This window comes from Manacus candei, unplaced genomic scaffold, assembly GCF_025592945.1.
Source record: "Manacus candei isolate 608988 ecotype Guabito, Panama unplaced genomic scaffold, ASM2559294v1 h1tg000033l, whole genome shotgun sequence".
Taxonomy (NCBI): domain Eukaryota; kingdom Metazoa; phylum Chordata; class Aves; order Passeriformes; family Pipridae; genus Manacus; species Manacus candei.
In genome coordinates this window covers 8,118,892-8,138,848 of record NW_026138081.1, presented here as the reverse complement: position 1 = coordinate 8,138,848, position 19,957 = coordinate 8,118,892, and the positions used below count along the sequence as shown (strand labels likewise).

The following is a 19,957-nucleotide window of genomic DNA, read 5'->3' as shown; positions in this document are numbered from 1 at the left end:
CAAGCTTAGGTTATGAAGGAGGAAAATCATAGGCCTGTTCAACTTGAAGTGATTAATAGATAATAAAATCACAGATAAGAAAGAAAATATTTCATTGGTGCTTACAGTACTTCTCTGAATTTTACAAGCATGGATAATGACTGCTGGAATTTCTACATACTGTGTTAAATCATATATGGTTTGTAATATCATAATTATAGTCAAACTCTGTCATATCATGTCAATGACAGCATGATATAATTTATTGCCCTTTTGTCCATCTTTTCTTAAGTGTTTTCTAATGTTATTCCTTCACAAAGGATAAAACAGTATCATCCTATTTTTCTGCGACAGCTTTGTCTAATGCAAGTCTATTTGAAATTAGGTTGTGCACATATTCTCAAATGAGAGTCTGAATTTTCTGATAAAAAACAAATGCATTCTAATAAATGTGGAAAAAGGGTAAATCACAGCCTAGAAAAAATTGCATAACCAAATCAGGCATACAGATTCAGCTTTTGGTTTGTGGAACTATAGAATTGAGATTGACACAGAAACACAGTTCTGGGAGGAACAGGGACATGATGCTAGTTTACTTTCAAAATCTGATTAAACAATAAATACACTTCTAATATCTTAAAATGCTTGAAGCATTCAGCTGAAGCAATTATGAGCAAGAAAGTTCTAAAACAAATATCTGAGAATTATTTTCTAACTGTGACTGAAGCAATTTGCACAAGTAAAAATAATTTGACATTTTTCTATATGTCCTTTTCCGCATTTGATATCTACACCTTAAACAGTCACTTTCTTTAGGCATCTTATTTGAATCTGCAATAGGAGTTTTACTCTTCCCTGTCAATTGTTAAAATTAGGATTGCAAGGGACTATACTGGGAATTACATGCAATGACTAATTAAGTTTTGCTATAGTTTAATTGTGTCTGAATTAGTTGATTTAATTTTGAGGTAGTAAACAGTTTATCAGGTTTTTAAAGTGTATTTTAAAAGACTATTAGGTATAGTAAGTGTTGAAAAAAACCCTCTTTCACTGCAGAGAACTAAAAATTTTCTCTTGTGAGTGGTTGCTGGCTTTTCCACTGAAGGAAACTATGTAATGGAAATAGATTCTTGGCTACTCCATTTTACCCATGGATTTTTGTTCATATCATCAAAATTTTGTACTGCCAGCCAAGAAAAAAAATTTCAGAAAAGCACCACAAAATTGAAACTGGCCAATTCGGGATCCTGAGTCTAGGCTTTGAAGCCAAGATAAACATAGATAAAGATTTCTTTCTTAAAGCCAGCAAACACAGCTACTAAATGACTGTTTACAAAGACTGTGGTCCTTTTAAAGGGGCCCACATAGTGCACACGTGTTGGCATAATTTTGATTTTTAGAACTAATTCATTCACACAGCTGGATGTCACTGCAGACACTGACATTGCACTTGGCACTGCAAATGTCTAAGACTCCTTGAGATTTTAAGAAAGCATTAGGAAAAAATACATAAATCTCAGGATATATAATGTGATGGAACAAGTCAAGAGCCAATGAGTGGTTACTGGACTGTCACTGCCAGCAACATTTAAGGATAGACAAGGCATCAGTCTGCAGGAAACTCCTAAGCAGAGCCTGACAGAGACCATGCAAATCCTAGCAGAAACTTCAGATTAAGAGCCTCAGATCACTTAGAAATACTTTGAGTCTGTGTCTACATTCATCTTCCTTGACAAAGTTTCTTGGAAGATTTGAAGCCCTCTGCTGTTACCGTGCGTTGTCCATTAGGCCCAGCTCTCTGCTATTTAATCAGACTAAAATTGTACTTGATGGGGTGCAAGGAGATACACTAGATGATTGTGCAGAATTCTCATTTTATGGAAAGACTGAACTTTTTTTGTTTCACCTAATCTGTGCACAATTTCTTAATGAAAAACCCAATGACTGCATATGAACGATATAATGAAAAAAGTACACTGAACAGCTGTGACTAACATTGTTTGTGGACCTCTTGTCATAGCTGAAAGAGGAAAGATAGCAAAGCTGCCTCTTTGCATTCAGCAATTTGGGTGATGTTCTGCAGCAAAGCTGCTCTAACCTACCCTAGAGCTACTGAGTTTTTCAGTCACTAGACACAGCTGCATGATGCTGCCTTGTCCCATCTGGGCAGAAAGACAAGCTTACCAAACTTGCAGGACCAGCTCTTCCCTGTTTCAAGAATTATTGTCAGGAAAGGAGGTGAAAATTAAGAGGATCAGGAACACTTTTTGCCATCCATTGTTAAATGGAGCAGCCAAGAATCTATTTCCATTACAAGAGGCAGGAAGTTGCCTGGAGCATAATCCCGTCTAAAACATGTCATTGAGAACACAGTCACCTGGCTTTGTCATTTTGTTTTATAATGTTAAGAGTCCTAAAGATCAAAGGACACACTGCCAGATGGAGAAATAGGCTATAGATTTACCATTCAGGCAAAATTCAAACCAAAGGTGCTTTGTATGGTTCCAGTAATAACAATTAAAAAAGTACCCCAACAGGTGGGGAAAACAAGACATTTTCTATCTGAAGTCAATAACTAAATTTATGATGTAAGTTATGAAGCAAAGCAATAATGAAGTGAACTCTGAGTGACTACATTTTGATGGATAAATCCACCAAGACCCACCTCCCAGGTGAAGACGCTCCCAGGCTGCAGACTTCAAGACTCTAATATATGTTAGAAGAATACAATTCTGAAAGTTTGACTTATTTTTACTATCATTCCTAGATGCTATTAGAAAGACAGTGGACAAATGAACTTTTCACCTACATCACTAGAGACACTTTTATTTTCCCCATTGACAGTTCTGCACAAGATAATAGACTTGTAACAGTTAAAAAACAAACCAAGCAAACCCTCAAAAAAACCAAAGTGCCATAAGCATTCTTTATCTCTAGCTATATAATATATTTTTTTTATGAAATAGGCAGATAACACCAATTTGAACACTTATAAGAGACTTGAAGTGGACTACTCTAATATGAAGAAGTCTCTCATGCTAACAAAAAAGAACCATGTACACCTACGGTGGTCTTGCTCCCAGCTCACAAACCTAGGACAGAGTTGTAGGAAGTTTTTTTCCAGCATACCCTGGACATTCTCTGCTTCCCACCAAAAATGGAAACAGAATGTGAGTTGACACTGAAGTTACATCTAGAGGAGTTCAAGAATAAAAGAACGTCAAAGTATTCTAGAAATCTACATTACCAATTTCCTTCATGATATAAGGGGACACTCTCATTGGTTTAGAACCTGCTACTGCAGTACTTGCAGCAGTAATCTACTGATTTGCAATGGTGTAGCTCAGGTGCCTTCACTGAGATTACCAACGTTTGCAAAGTATTCTATGGCAAATTATAGTTTAGTGACCTATTGAATTCTTTGGAGACAAAGCTACTGTGCATTGTTGATTACAATATTATGCTGATATATCCATGTCACTGTTTAAGCAACTTGAGAAGTTAGTGCAAGAACTAGTGAGTTGTATTTGATACATTCCATGAAGTTAACTGTGGGTTATTGCATACCCTGAGAGAGCAAGATCAAACTTTAATGCATTATAAATGGGAGTGTAACATCGCCTTTTATCACTCTTACTCAGTGGAAATCGCAGTCTTTGAAAAGACTACTGCTGCTCCTGTCATTTCTGACAACTGTCAATTATTCCATACACAGCTGGATATGAGCTTTTATTCCTACAGAGGGTAAAAGATCTTTATCCTCTAACAACTTTCTAAATAGCTACACGCACTTAAATGCTTCATTAATACCACAGGTAGCACCTGTAGCCTTTTGCAGCTTGGAAATACACCTATGATTCACACATATTGAAGGCAACTTTCTCCTGAGTACCAACGGACAGATGGCAGAAGTGCTTACATGTGCCTGAAACTCGTGAAGCTTGTATATTTGTTCCAAAAGTTTCTTGCGCAGTTCCACTTTAGACTTCAGAGTCTTCCAGTTGGTCACTATTGCCTGCTGCTTTGCTTTTAGGTCTTCCACCTGTTTCTTTGAGCAGTGAGGCAGCACATGATCTGCAGAGTGGATCAGCTCCTGCAGCTGTATACAGGGACGAAAGAAGAAGGTAGGAAGGAGAGTGTCAGAGACATCAGGTAATATCAGAAAAGTTATGATAAGGGATATGTTAACTGTGCACGATATGTTAACTGTGCACGAAACTACAATTCAAGCAATGTTATCTGACTTAGCTTTTCGCACATTAAACAAAAACTTCCATAATTTCAGTTCTATGGAGTAATAGTGACATCCAGTGTTTGCCAAGGCTCATCGCAACAGTGATTTTTCAGATTTTGTTTTCCCTTTTTACTATACCATTTATTATTTGAATAATGCAACCAGTATTGTAATTGCTAATATAATGCAAGTATTTGCTAACTATTCCCTTTTTTTCTCATTGACCATTTAGCTTAACTGTGACCACATTCTCTTCATGTGTCTCTCATGCTCTTTTACCTTCAAAAGTCACAAATAGTTGGTGGAATCAATTTTAATGTTATCTGTCCTGAAGCCAATACATTAGGCTGCTGATAATTAATACTGGGATAACTACTAAAATAATCTCAATATTACACTTGCTGTGTTTTATACTATATATACTATTGTATACTATTACATTTATTAAACAAAAGAGTGGAGAGTAAACTCATACTAGTTTTATTGGCCTCGTTGAAGCCAAGCAAATCTCTTTTATACAAGGAAGCTGTTCTCTTGAGCTGAAACTTTTTATGTTTGTATTATGAGCCCTATCCTTTTTTCTCATGGTCCAATTTGTACCCTTCCAAACATACAGAAAATTTCAGACTGTTGCCCTATACTTTCTTCTCTAATCCTCCATAGTCAATCAAAGCACTTTGTGTTTAATGAATATTAATTTTCTCTGCACATAAAACTGATTCTGGCTTTTTCCTTGTAATCACTTGAAACACTATGAAGAGGATGATAAGCACATCACAGAGCCTGGTATAATCATACATTCCAAACAATGATCAAAAATATCCCTGTGAATCACTTCAATAATCAGCACACATTATAGTATGTGCCTTATTTGAAAAGTTTTAAATTACTTACTTTATCACTGCCATTAGACCTTGAATATACAAAGAAAACCAGAAAACTAGTGAAAATCTGTAGAGATTTCCAGTCTTTCTGTGAGAGATGGTAGTAATTTGGTTCACAATACCAAATTATTATGCTTATCTTGGAAACTTGAATTTTGGCTACACATTAAAGATCCCAAATGACTGCCATTACCTGCTGCTCATTACCGGAGAGCTCATGTTCCAAGGCCACATGGTTGCGGAGCTGGGTTTGTACACCTCTCATGTCCTTAGCAACATCATCTGGAATACTTTTGGACTTGTCCTAGAAGGATGAAATTACAGAAAGCTTTGTTAGTTTCTACTTCCAAGCAAAACTCACTACAAGCCTATATTAGTAATTTTGAGTAGTGCAACTCATACTGCACTCTTGAGGACATCCTGGGTTACTCAACTATTATAGGTAAAAGGAAGCCAGAAAAGACTGTCCTAGTAACTCACTTCTAAGTATCTTAATGATTAAACTATTCAAATGAATTGTGACAAATAAAGGTTCAAGTCTTGCCTTGATCAGACAATATAAGAGAACGTCTTACAGGCTTTGTGCTGGGAATCAATCTGGAACAGCTGCTGCAGTGACATAGTGAATTCTTAAAAGTAGCATTAACAAGCAACAGCTTCAGCCCATTCTTTGGCATACAGGTGATCTTCCTGTGAACCATCTTTATATGAAAATTTTAATTATAGATGCTCAAGCAAGTTTACTGTAAAAATGAAAGAAATGGAGGGACCATTACATAAAAGGAAACTTAAACATTTATTTAGCTCTGAAGGGATTTAGTTGTTATCCAGACATGCATCGAAAATACAGCAAGGAGACAAAAAAGAGGCTAGAGAACAACAGCTAGAGAACAACAGTGTTGCTAGAATAAAATTATTAGAAATTTGTTCCAGGTCAGTTTAGAGAAAATTAGAAGAACATTTTTAACCATTGAAGAAGTGCATTTATGGAGCAGATTCACAGGCTAGTTTGGGGTACCAACAATGCATCTTGGTAAGGTCTTATAAAAGGAGATGTTGTAGTTGTCTATACTATGATGACACTGGAGCTGATGACTTAAGCAAGATCTCCTAGTACTTGGTTCCTATAAGAAATGGCTTTCCCTGGTAGACTTTTGACTAGGGTACACACGAAGGGATGAGCAAGACGATTGTACTGCTCTCTCACTCTGGCATGAAGCTATTAACAAGATGCAATGCAAGAAGGGTGTAGTGGCTGCCTGGACCAAACAGCATGGGGATAAACCAACAGCTGGTCTGTGAAGTGTTTCTGAATTCTGTTTCTGCCTCAGAATTAACTACTTCATCATTGAAGTTAAATATGCACCAGGTTCTGAAAATCCCACCTGGCATATGGTGAAATAATATGATGTTTGATTTTCCATTCATGACAGAGGAAGAAAGTTGAATAGGGCAGTCTCTGCCAGGATAAACAACTAGAAAATCAATTGCATGTAACTAAACAATGCCCTGTTGCCTTGAAAACAGTGGAAACTATTGGATTGCTGCTCCTGTAAACATCTGCATTAGGGAAACCACACCCCTCATTACAGCAAGCATGTGGTTTCTCTGTGAAATTCTTCAGGATGTCCAGATAAAACAGAAGGCTGAAGATTTTTTTATTGGGTGTTCTCCCCCTAGTTTTCACACTGGGACTGATTGAAATTATTGCCAGTACTGGGCACTGAAATGAGAGGAGAAGATTTTTGGCCCAGCTTTTCACATCAGGTCACATGATTGCCCGACAGCCTTCCAGGCTAATGGTTACTGTAATACAGACAAATGCCTTTTTCAAAGGATAGTTCTTCAGCACATAAAGCTACAACAACATACAAAGAGCCACCACGGTGAGGCAGTAAACAGTTTCTTAGGCCTGATGACTCCAAACAACACTACTGTATACATTGCACTGTGAGACAACTTAGTTCAAGCACTGATCTCAGCTTACCCCATAGATCAACAACTCCAGCTACACCTGCTTTCACCAATGGTTCTCATTAGGTAACCAGTCACGTATCTAAGGATTACAAAGGATTTTTTTTTTTTTTACACTTTGAGTAATCACACTGGTTTCTTACTGAGAACTTTTTTGAAGTCATTAGTAAGCATGCTGAGAATCACAAGAATATTCCACAAATAAAGCTGAAATAGAGTTCGCATTATATGAGAATTTCCCATTATTTTTTACCTCAATATGTGCCAGAGCATCAGTTAGATCTTGGTAACACTTGTGAATTGCCTCAGCGTCTCTCAGCCGTGCACCTCGTAATCTGGTAATTTCTAACAGCTCCTCCCAAGAGTTCCTTCAGGGGAGGATGGGGGAAAGAACCATGTAAAAAATTTAAAGTAGGAGTAATGGAGACCAACAGTCTAAAGAAAAACTGAAAACAAGACCTGCTCTTACTTTGTTTTTCATTTCTGCCATTAAATTCTGTTGGAGTGATTCTCTGAAGGACAGCATGTCTCTCACCCTTCTCTGTCCTCCTGTCTACTCCATAAGCTTAAAGAGATGGTCATATGTGAGACATAGGACCCAAAAAGCAATTATGCTTTTTGGGTTTTATATGCAGGACTTGGACAACTGAGTCATAGAATCACAGAATATCCTGAGTTGGAAAGGACCCCAAAGGACCATCAAAAACCAACTCTTAGCCCTGCACAAGACCACCCCAAAAATCACACCATGTGCCTGAGAGCATTGTCCAAATGTTTCTTGAAGTCTGTCAGACTTTCTGTCATGACCACTTCCCTGGGGAACCCTTTCCAGTGTCCAACCACCCTCTGGGTGAAGAACATTCTCCTAATATCTAATCTAAACCTCCCCTGACATAGCTCCATGCTGTTCCCTTGGGTCCTATCATTGGTCACCAGAAAGAAGACATCAGTGCCTGCCTCTCCACTTCCCCTCATGAGGAAGTTGTGATGAGGTCTCCCCTCAGTCTCCTCCAGAGGAGGCGGAACAGACCAAGTGACCTCAGCCACTCCTCATACGGTTTCCCCTCTAGGCTCTTCACCATCTTCATAGCCCTCCTTTGGACACTTTTTAAGAGCTTTATATCTTCCTTACACTGAGGTGCCCAAAACAGCAGACAGACCCACTTCTCTTTCAGGTCAGTTTGGACTGATGCCAGAACTAAGAAGCTCAGAACATTTTAATGTTATTCTAAAGAGCAATCATGGGATTCAAACTCAAAAATCAGAATAAAAAAGCAACAAAACTCCTAGCCTTTCAGTTAGGTGATCTTGTTTCAAAGGGCAAAGGAAGTTCACTCACCCTTACTTGTAAAGCACCTCTGATGCAATTTACAGAAGCTAAAAGCAAGCTAAAACCAAGTAGGTAATGCCTGCATTATAGTAGTCAATTTTTAAATGAGGGTGGCAGCAGCTCTGCTTCAATAAGCAAGCCATATATTCTGCAATTAGAGAATTAGGAGAACCTGACTTATTCTTTTCCAGTATTTTGTCTCTTCTTCTTTCTCGAGAGTGAATTGAAAGGACAAAGCATTATGGAGCTAACATGAGTCTCCTACCTTAGCTCTTTCTGCATCTGCCGAATTTCCTGGGACCCAGAATGGTCGCAGCTCAGCAAGTGGTCTGCCAGCTGCTGGAAAGCCACAACTCTTTTCCCAGCTGCTTCCAACTGGTGTCGGAATGTGTCATATCTGGCACAAAGTTGCTTTTGAAGGGAAAACAAGAATAAAAAAAACAAACACCTTTTGAGTGCTCTCATTTCCCAAACATACCTGCTCATTTAACAGAGCACAACCAAAAGACAGGTAACAAGCTGACCATACTTACAGATGGAGACCCTATAGAGTGACATGATTTTACCTCCAAAGAATGTGAGGAGCTGCAAACTCTTAGTAAAACATGAGGTTTGTGATGCAAATGGGAGGCAGAAACATTATTAGTGGGGATGGAAACAAACATTCTACAACGAATTTCAATTATTAAATTATATGTTTTCCCTTCATGAATGCAAATGTGTATTCAGTACTGTAAATGGATAATGCAGTCTCATTTTAAGGTTTAGAATACAAGTTATTTTGAAACAGATTATAAAACGAGGATTCAGAGCAGATATTGATTTTTAACAGGCTGATATTAGATTGGTTTCTATGCTCCGTGAAGAGGTATAGCTGTAGATGTTCGTACAGCAATCAGCAACCTCAATGAAAAAAAAGAAAAAAAGGAAAAGTCCTAAATGGATACCATACTAAAATACTTGATTATTAAAAGTAGAGAGAACTTGCTCTCTGAAGGCATAGACATTTTAGCATGCAGTTGTTTCACACAGCTCAGCCCTCATAGTAGCAGGATGTGTTAGGCAACGCTGTCTGTTCTTCAGACCTTCCCACCCACTCTTCACCCTTTTCTCTTCCCATCTTCCAGTTATTTATCCTTATTCTTTACTCTGTCTTTTAAGTGTTCATGGACAACCCTAGAATCTGTTTACAGTCTTAATACATATAGTTTATTTGATTTTTGATCTGTTACTCAAAAAACTCACCAAGACATGTTCATAATCATTTCCATAGTCTTCAGAGCTGGCTGTTTGTTTCTGCTGAGTGATCCAGTCTTCCAGATCTTCATATTCTCGTACAAACTCATGCAAGACAAGAGTTTCATCCAGCTTCTTCCCTCTGTTGGGGGAAGGAGAAAAGGTAATACAATTAGATCAAGGCAATATGGAGGAGGGCAATCAGTAACTTTCTTCCTATGAATCCCCAAAACCTCTCACAAAAGACTCACTCTCTTTAATGAAAGAGCTGACTATTTCTGAAAAGTGGAAATAATGTTTGTAGGATGACAGTTGTCATCCAGGTCATACTCATCTCGTTGGCTGGGTGTCCTGGAAGAGCGCTGTGCCTAGTTGAGTTCTACCCCTGTTCTGCTTTTGATTTCAGTTGGGTTTCATTCCTGATGTTTTTTTTGTTGGGTTTTTTTTCTTCCCATGGAAATATTTTTTATTTTTTTCCAGATCTGCCCTGATCTGTCTTTCTAAGGATAATTGTATTGCTCATGAAAATGAGAAGGAAGTCTTTCTGAGGACGGTGCATCAGGAAAGTGGATGCTATGAAAGCCTTTTGATGCAATTCTGCTTACGTTGCCTGTTTAGCAAAATTGCTGCAACCATGGTCTAGAGTATCTTATAACTCAGCCAGACATTACAGGCCTTTCACAGTAAATAATATATCAATTTTCCATCTGCTAACACTGACTGACCATCGTGCAAAAATTCCAGGAAAGATGAACTTGGCTTCCCTCTTTGAATCACAGCTGCTCATCACAAGAGAGGCAGCCTGCTCAGAGAGAGTCCAGCCCAAAGAGAATGCAGATTAGAGGTACAAACCAGAGTGCCAATAAAGCACAACAAGACTCAGGTTAACATTAAGCATGAGTGAAAAAACAAAACAATTCTGTGTTCAACACACACACATTTTGGTATTTCTAGATTGAGTTTTTTTTTTTCTGAACTTTTCATTCACAGGATTTTCTATTGTTGCTTTTACTTTTTCAATTGTAAACAAGAATAGAAACAAAAGGTAAAATACCAGGCTTAATAATTCTAGTATTTAGATTAATCTATTTGTTATTCTACTTACAGAGCCTCATTCTTTTTCTGAATGAAATTTTTGTGAAAGAAAAATCTAAACTGTTCAGACATTTGTTCCTTCCTGACAACAAAGTGCTAAAAACCTGAGCTAACTGTCCCATTGTAAACACCTTACTGTAATAATAACAGAAAGGAAGTGAAATGAAAAGTAAATGATTCATTCAAGAATAAAAAGCTTCCTATACTAACAGAGTCACTGGGCATAAAGATAAGTGTATCTGTAATTTTCTCCCTTATGTTATGTAACAAATTAAGTAATTTTCAAGCAACATTAAGGAAATCTTTTAAAAATACTTTTTTTTTATTTTCCTGTGGCATATTCCAAGTACCACAAATGCAAGTCAGAACCTGGCATCTCAAGTCACTTTACAGGAGGATGATTAAGGATAAAGAGGAAATTTGTGGGCTTCAAATTCTTAATATGTAGCAAAACTCCTTGAATACATTGTAGAGGTTTTGTTTAGCAAAAACGAAAAGCTTATAGGTGCTTGGAATTATAATATAGAAACAAGCAATTTCCTAAATACAATTGAAAAGGGAGGAGATAATTATTATGATCTAAATTCCAGTAAAGTAATTGGAGATATCAGTGGGCTTTGAATCAAAGCTAAGACTCAAGAGGCAGTTCTAGTTTATACCTTGCTGCTGATAGCTCCTGTAACTCCTGGAGTCTTGAACGAACTTGTTCCTTTGGTGCATCAACCTCAGTATACTGGATGAAGCCCACAAGAGGAAGACTTTGGGCACTTTCGCTCAGTTCTTTCATTAAATCTTGGTAAATGGCAATCTCATGCTCCAGTGCCTGGCAAAGAAAAATAGTGAATTGAGAGTTGTTGAAGATCCACTGTTTGTGAACAGCCTACAGTTGAGACATTAAATGATGAGAAATACTTTTGGGAAGGATATGACATTTCCAAGACTTGATCAATTTTAGATAATTTTCTAGCAACATTTTTTGAAAAAAAAATGTACATAAATTCATACAAGTTAGGCGAATAAAGACAATTAGAATTTCCTGATGCATTATTAGGTAGAGAAAAATATCCCTGGAATAATGCTCTATCTGTATCTTTGATTTTAGGAAAAAAATATAAGGCTTCTGCATGCATCTGTTGAAAAAGGAAAATAAGATGAAAATATTCACTATTATCCTTTTTACCCAAACTACATTTTTCCAGTCATATTGGTATACCGAATTGATCTCTTCTATCAGTCTATTCACACATGGACATATATCAACACAAAATATCTTGTAGATGGCTTGACACTCAATTATCAACAAGACAAAAAATTTTATAACCTCAGACAGACCAAAAGATCATGCTAGCTTATAGAATTTAAGCAGAGAAATACCTTATGTTTCTTGATGAGTTTCAGTGTTCCATCTTCATCTTTACCATAGTCCTTGCTTGTTACAAGTGGATATTTTTCTGCAATCCAAGCCTCCAGGTCTGAAGTATTCACTAAAAACTATCAGTTAAAGAGAGAACAAATGAGTTTTTACTTTAAAAACACTCATATCATTTTTTTACCTAATAAATTCTAAATGGAGGGTGCATTGTAAGATTTACTGTGACGTTTTATTAAATATTTAATTCACTGTTTTGTGAAATCATAAAAAGATGAAGGAGATCACAGATGGAAGACTTCAGCACAGGATAACTAAGGTCTTTTCCAGGCATTACAGCTCCGTCAGTAAGTTTCAATTTGTCTCGCTTTTCTTTCTTCACATCACTTTCCTTTCTGACTCTTTCTTTACCTTATTCACTAAGGGTAGGGGTTAACTGTATCATATCAGCGTGACATTTCTCCTTCCCCTACCTGAGAAGTTCAAATCACTATAAGAATCAGGCTTCATAAAGTTTACAGTATGGATAAGTGTTTTTATAGATAGAGGAAATAAGAGCCAGATGATCATATACCCCAGGGACCATACCATAGCTGGTCCGGTGAACTCTGTGCAAACATTGTTTATGTCTACCAAACAGCATGTGCTACCTGAATAACTGAACTCCTACATGATCCACTAATGACAGAAAATTTGGATTATTGATATAAATATTTGCGTGCAATTTTTAACTTTTTTTTTTTTTTTTAAAAAAAAAGGATAAAGTCTAAGGATAAAATTCCAGAAGCCTATAGAAAATAATAGAATCAAAATCCCTAACTTTCTCTGAATCTTCACTGGGAACAGGTAAAGATTGGATAGCACAAAAAATCCCCTCTTTTCTGATTTTCTTATCATAATTCTCCAGTATGAAGGGCCAGTTCAGGATTCATTACATTAATTAAGTCAAAGCCTGAGGCTGTATAAAGATACTGAGAAGGGAGCTACTACTAGGAGAAATGTGTGTTCTGTACAGAACCAAAAGGGGTGGATATAGAACTCAAAGGAAACCTCTAGAGCAGCAGGTCTGCATTCAACTACGCAATCCAGCCCTCCACTCCCGTGAGTCTGGCCTCAAGCAACTGAAGAGAATACCAGTCCCAGCAGAGCTGGGTTTTTATTCACTTTAATATTTTGGTCTTCTTATTTGTCTGAAGAAGTTACTGTGTAAGCTCTTTGCTGTAATTTGTACCTCCTGGAAGCCAACTGAGTGCTGCAGCTGCTTCATCCTTTCCTCACAGGACTTCTCCAAGCCCTGCCAGGCAGTCACAAGCTCCTGGCATTTCTCACTTATTTTCTGAGGTGATGGGTGCTGGCCTGCAACCATTGTCTTTCCTTTATCCAGGACCCGTTGGACTTGCTGTTTATGGGCAGTCACTTCTGCCTGCAGTTCCTGGGAACGAGATAAAATAAAAAGTAGAAATAAAGGAAGAAAATGTGAGGATAAATAAATTCTGTTACTCCTAGTCCTAAGGAAAACTGGCAGCTGGTGACAGTGGTTAGAGTACAGCAAGTGGATATGGGCTGTCTATTTCTACAACACCTGCAGCTTCAGACACTACTCCCAGCCCCACTTGCATAATGCTCTGCTCTTGGTACTGCCATTGAGAGAGGAAAGAAGAGTATGTAAGGAAGCAGCAGACATCCCTTAACTTCCCTACACCAGAGTCCTCAGCCTTATGCTTTGATCTGGTCCTACCCCTTCTCCCCTTATCTTTACCATGCTCTTGCCCCTTCCCCTGTCCAGCAGTCAGAAAGGTTTGGGAGGTAGAACAGAACAAGAGATGAGACACAAAGCTGGGTGAGTCAGTAAAGAGTGTTGAGCTGCTGGTCAGAAAACAGAATATCCCAGAAGATGAATAGGGCTGGAGGATGATGGGAAGAGAGATACTGTCAACAGTACCATGGAAATTATTAGACTCCTGCTCCATAAGGCATCCCCATTGGTTTTATAATCTTTCTCATGGAATTTGCAATCAAGGTGCTGCAGAATCCAGCATTGCCTGTGGTGCAGGACAGCCAAGATGTCCCTCTGGCTGTGAGGAATTGCTACATAGAACCCAACTCCCCAGAAATTAGTGTTAACTTACCTTTATAAACATATTGACTGTAGCTTTGTCAAACCATTTTACAAGCAGTATAGAATTAAAATAAATGTTAAATGGCTGTTACATGCTCTTGCAGAAAATCTAGCATGCACGAACTTCAAGATTTCATGTATAAGGAAGCAGTAAACATAAAGCTACAGTAGGACAAGGATGTAACAGTCAAAAAAAAAATCAACCCAGACTGAGCCACAAAGGAAAAAACCTCTTATTTTCTGTTTAGTGTAAGGTACACTGGCTTTTTATCCACTTTCAATAGGAAGGGCTACACAATTTCTCAGAATAATAATACTCCAAAATAGGACAAATTTTGCAGTTCTCACAGGAATTTTGTATTTGCTTGGAAAATCATCACCACACTGCTGATTTGTCTCAATCCACTGAACCATTTTAGCCGGACTAGAGCTGTTAGCAGTGAATGCACTCATACAAAGTGCTAACTGTGCAGGTTTGCAGGCTGAGATGAAGTGCAATGTGTCACCATGCTATAATACACTTGATTAAAGGAGTTACCTTGTGTTTTTGCAACAGGTTTTGAGCCACATCCAAGGACTTCCCACAGTTGGTGGAATGGGCAATAGCCAAGTGCTCATTAATCCAGTTCAATTCCATGTCATGATAATGGTAGAACTCATAAAGATCCACTGCAGCTTCCAGCAACTTACGCCTCTCATAAAGAGGTGCTTCCAAAGACTCAAACCTAGGGGTTATCCATTAAATATACGTTAAAACAAAGCTTTATCCTAATTCTGCTACAGGAATTAGGTTATGATACCATTGTGAAGATTTCAAATGCTAGACGTTTCTTTGCAATTAAATATCAATGGTTAATGCTGACTGCATATACAAGAATCCCTTCTACAGAAGGCTACTTATGACAAGTAGAACTATATGATAACACTAAACGTTATGCTTTTGAAGTCCTAGGTTTGTCCTGTGATGTTTTAAGAAACTAGTCACTATTAAAGCAATGGATGACCTATGGATAAGCAAGGGACTAGAGGAGGAGTGCAGCAGGCAAGGAGCAATGTCCAGCCACAGAGGTTGAGATGGGTCAACAGGCAGCTGTACAGTTGCAGATCAAAGCCTAATTGTGTTACAACTGGGAGGAGAAATCATTCCTGAGCATGGGTTAAACTCAATCAACTAAAAGACATTTTCTACAAGGTAGAATAAAAAATGTTATTTGTCATAAGGAGTGGAGACAAAAAGAGAGTGACACCTCACCTTTTCAGATATTTCTGTGTTTCATCCAGAATCCTCTGGGAGTCAAAGTGATTGGTGGCCATTTTCCTTGCATGAGATACAATAGCATTCATTTTCTCTGCCAGCTCATATGTCTCATTTTCCAGCTGTCTGTGCTGCTTGAGTAGATTACGGCTGGAGCGCAAATCATGGCCTGTCTCAGGTTCCTGAAGAACTTTCTCAATTTTCTCTATCTTCTTTTTGGCATCCTGCCAGGAAAAGATTACAGCACACTCATCCTGTCCTTTCAACACCATTTTCTTTCACTAATCCCTTCCTATGACAACTTCTTGGACACAATTTTTAAATCCAACTGTCTTTTCTTGATAACATAATGACTGTCTCTAAGAGGTCTCTCCCGGGAATATTTTCTTTTGCAAACTATTTTGGAGCACTCTTCTCTCTGAGCCACTAAAACACACAATCAAAAACAGCCTCTTTGAACTATCTTCAGTGACATAATACAAAACAATCAAACAATCTTCAAAGATTTCAGATTGTAGCTACAACACAATGACAGTTCCATGTCATAATGGTATTGAAACACCTTCATAACACATTGTTCCTCTTGCATAATTTTCCTGGATGACAGTGTGCTTAATACAGTGCCTTGCCTCCAGCCCTCAAACTGACTCCAAGCAAGCATGTTTGCACAGCAATGACCTGACCCTTACAGAGTTTTGATTGTTTTCCTGGTACAGGATGCCCACACAGATGCAGTGCTGAGCCTGAGCTCAACAGCTTTGTATCTTGGTGCCGTGCTGGCTCTGTTATCCTGCTCATAACTTTGGAGTGAGCTTGGTTAGTGTTACACTGAACTTTCTCTCTGGAGATTGTAGACAGAATGGACACTTCAAAATACACTTTTGTCTGGATGGTATTCTCCTCATTTTTTTGGCATCCACACAACACAGGAACCGGGCTCCTAGGCCATTCCTCCCCACTGTTCCCTGTGACTTCCTGACCTGGAGCAGTTCCATGAGCTGTTCTTGCTGTCCAGCTTGTCTCAGTTTGTCACCTCGCTCTATCATCTTGCCGTACAATTCCTTCCAGTTCTTTTGAAGCTCTGACATCTTCTCCTGGATAGAAACTGCAGCATAATGGTTGTCTTGAATCAACTGATTTCCTTTCTGGAGAAACACAGCACATCATTTTATTAGCAGATCAGCAACTATGAAGTTTGGGACAAGATGAAAAACTTAGCTTCAAAATTGCCTTCACCTTTATCAGTGTCGTAAAGTGCTTCTCATTAGCCAACATTTCCTTCTCAGCAGCCTCATGCCACTTTAGTTTGCGTAGAACATTTGTTGGATCACGATAGGATTCATCCGATGCAATCTTGTACTTCTCTTCCATCCATATTAAAAGCTCAGCAGTATCACGATTAAACTCCTTACAGAAACAAACAGCATTAAATGGATTTAATTTCTGATTCTGTGTGGGTTTGCAGTGAAGAAATGTGATATATTTTCATATAAAAGTTGTTCTACATAATGAACACTTTTAAATGAAGTATGATCTTAAAACCATTAATGAGGTTTTAAGCCTTCACAGTAAAATCTCTTAGTCCCTTTTTACCACATTTACTAATCTGTTGCCTTTAATTGTCAGTGAATAAATTCTATCAATTCTCATTGACTGAATATTTTAACCATAAGAGGTCCAATCCTCCAGTATAACTTTGTATCTCAGCACTGAAAGCTGAATTTGGTGCCAAAACTTACAGTAACTATGCTAAAATATTAAGGTCCAGAACAATAATAAGTAATGAGCAGAATAAACTTATCCAGTAGACAAAACATTCTATTTGTATTTTTCATTCAAAAATCTCCATTTTTGTTTTGGAATTCTGCTATGGCTATAGCTTTGTAAGATTTATCACCAGTGCATCACCTGCTCCCTGGTGAGTGAGACTCTGTCTCACAGCCAAAGAGAAGGTGAGCTGCAGTAGGAATGCTCGGTAGTTTGAAATTTTGTCTCATAATAGGACAAAGGGCAAAACTGAAAATTTACACATCTCTGACCAAATCTGCAGTACTACTCTTTTTACCTGTAGCTGCAGGGAATCCAACAATCTCTGTTTTCTCTTTGCATTGCTTTGTATCAGCTGCTCCCACCTTTGCTGGAGAGTGACCATTCTTTCTTCAATGCTACCAAGAAAAACAGGAAGTTCAATGCAGTACTAGTCTTATCGGTTCGCCTTGGTTCTGCTGTAGTCATGAGTACACTATAAATGTAATCTAGTTCCAACAACTCTGCTAACAGGAGGAAGGGATATACAGCCCTGTCCTACCACTGTGATGGGCTCATCTGGAAAGCAGCTATTGCTTGCCAGCTGCTCTGGATTTTCCTTTTGTATGGTTGTGTTACGTTAGTGAATTGTAGTCACGCACTAAAACACCAACACCTTCCTCTGTCCTGAATATTCCACCTTAACTAATAAATTTCTCTGTAATGTATGTACAATGAAGCTTTGGAATGACCTTCTAGTGCTGGCAAGAAATCAGATCTAAGGGCATTTTTTTATAAATTCGTGGAGGGAGTTTTCAAGACATTATCACTTGTGATCACAAGAATATAGTCTTCTGATCCAAGAGGTCCATTCTAACCCTCTATTTCTAATTCTTGTTTGCAAAGGGGTCCCCTTAGTAGATCCTAGTGGCTCTACTACAGAAAAAGGAATTACAGATAACAGTTCAGATTCAATAAAGACACAAAAGATCTGCTCCCAATGAATTATGTCCTTGTGAAGTCTTCTGTAACTTTTTAAAAGCAAACAATAGTTCTAATACATGATACAGATAAATGAAAGAATTCTTTTTTGGTAGGCATTTAATCAGTTTACATTAAAGAAGTTTTGTCACTGTATGTCATTTATGATACAAGGCAAATTGTTCTAGTGTTCTGCCAAATGCCACTTCTAACCTAAAGCATTTTATTTATCCAGAAAATCTATTAAAAAAAAAAAATTCATTTTCTCCTGCTCATCCAGCAGATCATGGTTTGGAGGTCAACTAATTTCTCCTCAGAGAAAGTTTTTCCTCTACACCTAATCACACTGGATCATTTATTAAATGTTTGGACATTTAAATAAATGTTTGGACTCACACATGAGATGCAAAGTGCCTGCTCTCTAGGAGGTTCGCCCCATTTTCATTAAGTGCTTCAACTCGTCTCTTCAGTGCCACCAGCACTTGTTCAAATTCCTGATGTTGCTTCAGCAGGCTTCGAACAGCATCTACATGGTCCTGCATTTAAGAAAAAAATTTGATCAAGACTTTTCTTGATTGTATTGTTGTTTCTCTAGCAATGAAAAAAAAAATTGACCTTATTTTCCTCCTTCTCTCTCAGGCAGGGAATATAGTGTACATCTGCATGTGCCTAAGGAGGTTCAGGACTATAAACAAGCAGCAGGTGCTCAGGTTTGTGTCATATCTGATTCCTCTGTTCTATGTTTCCATTATTGTTCCGTTGTCACCTTTTAAGAAAGTCTGCATTCTAAATTTATGTCAGCATTCTGGCACATCTAGAGATGTGCAATACAACAGGTTGTAACTAAGTAAAACTTTATTCCACTCAGTTGATCCAAAAGTATCAATGTTTTAGGTTCAGCTGAAAACATACGAGATGGTGAGACACCACAAACTCCTTCTTCACTGATCTTGTGAATATTGCCTGCATTTGTTTTTTGCTTCATTTGCTTTAAAGTTATTAAATCAGTGAAAAGAAAAAGTGGTTTTTTTAAAAAAAGTCATGGTTTTACTTGACAAAAAAAATTATGTTCAAGCTGAAACATTTTTTTTAATGGTTAGCCACCAAACAGATGAGTCAATTTTATATAAACCATATGACATGTTCAAACATAGCAACAAATCACAACTCTAGTTGGTTTTAAATTTTTTTTTGAGAGACAATGAGCTTTTTTTCTCATGAAGATGAGCAAGAATATAAGAACGTTAATGAGAACCTGAAAGTTTAATTCCCAACTATGAAAAAGCCATGACTATAAGAACGAGGAAACCAGTTTAATTAAGAAAATTGTTGCTACTCCCTGCATGGGGAGATGAGAAAACAAGATCAGCTGCTGTACATACCCCAAGGTCATCTCCCCGGAGAAAGGCCTCATGGCCAGAGAGGGCTGCATTGATATGGTCTCCTTCCCTATTGAACTTCTGCAATTCTAGGCCATCCTGCAGCTTTTTCAATCGCTGTTCCCACATTTTCAGCAGTTCTTTGTTCTCCTTGGCAAGACTCTCCATGGACTGGTGGACGTCCATGGTCCTGCTGTTACTGGGTTGTTGGTGGATTACTTTGTGCCCTAGCTCTTCCAGCTGCACAAATCTTTCCAGAGTCAAAAAGAAAAATGAGACCTCATTGCATGAGGGAATATGAATTCTCTTTCATCACACCTCTTTGCTCTTTTGGCAGTGCCTATACATCAAGCTTCCCCCTTCCCTTTTACTCTTC

The 19,957-nt window shown here is 38.0% G+C and overlaps 1 protein-coding gene across 4 annotated transcripts in view; it reads right to left on the bottom strand.

Moving 5' to 3' along the window:
* SPTBN5 (spectrin beta, non-erythrocytic 5) overlaps window positions 1–19,957 on the bottom strand; it is a 99,189-nt gene that overhangs the window by 54,530 nt on the left and 24,702 nt on the right. For all 4 annotated transcript variants that reach the window (XM_051791932.1, XM_051791933.1, XM_051791931.1 and 1 more), the window contains exons 18-32: window positions 19,585–19,831; window positions 18,599–18,738; window positions 17,541–17,640; window positions 16,712–16,882; window positions 16,456–16,620; window positions 15,473–15,699; window positions 14,759–14,945; window positions 13,333–13,533; window positions 12,107–12,223; window positions 11,392–11,555; window positions 9,647–9,779; window positions 8,667–8,812; window positions 7,325–7,439; window positions 5,291–5,401; window positions 3,899–4,078 (exon numbers count right to left, since the gene is read on the bottom strand). In XM_051791932.1, the coding sequence (XP_051647892.1) occupies window positions 3,899–4,078; window positions 5,291–5,401; window positions 7,325–7,439; window positions 8,667–8,812; window positions 9,647–9,779; window positions 11,392–11,555; window positions 12,107–12,223; window positions 13,333–13,533; window positions 14,759–14,945; window positions 15,473–15,699; window positions 16,456–16,620; window positions 16,712–16,882; window positions 17,541–17,640; window positions 18,599–18,738; window positions 19,585–19,831 (2,404 nt within the window). The remainder of the gene's footprint in view (window positions 1–3,898; window positions 4,079–5,290; window positions 5,402–7,324; window positions 7,440–8,666; window positions 8,813–9,646; window positions 9,780–11,391; window positions 11,556–12,106; window positions 12,224–13,332; window positions 13,534–14,758; window positions 14,946–15,472; window positions 15,700–16,455; window positions 16,621–16,711; window positions 16,883–17,540; window positions 17,641–18,598; window positions 18,739–19,584; window positions 19,832–19,957) is intronic.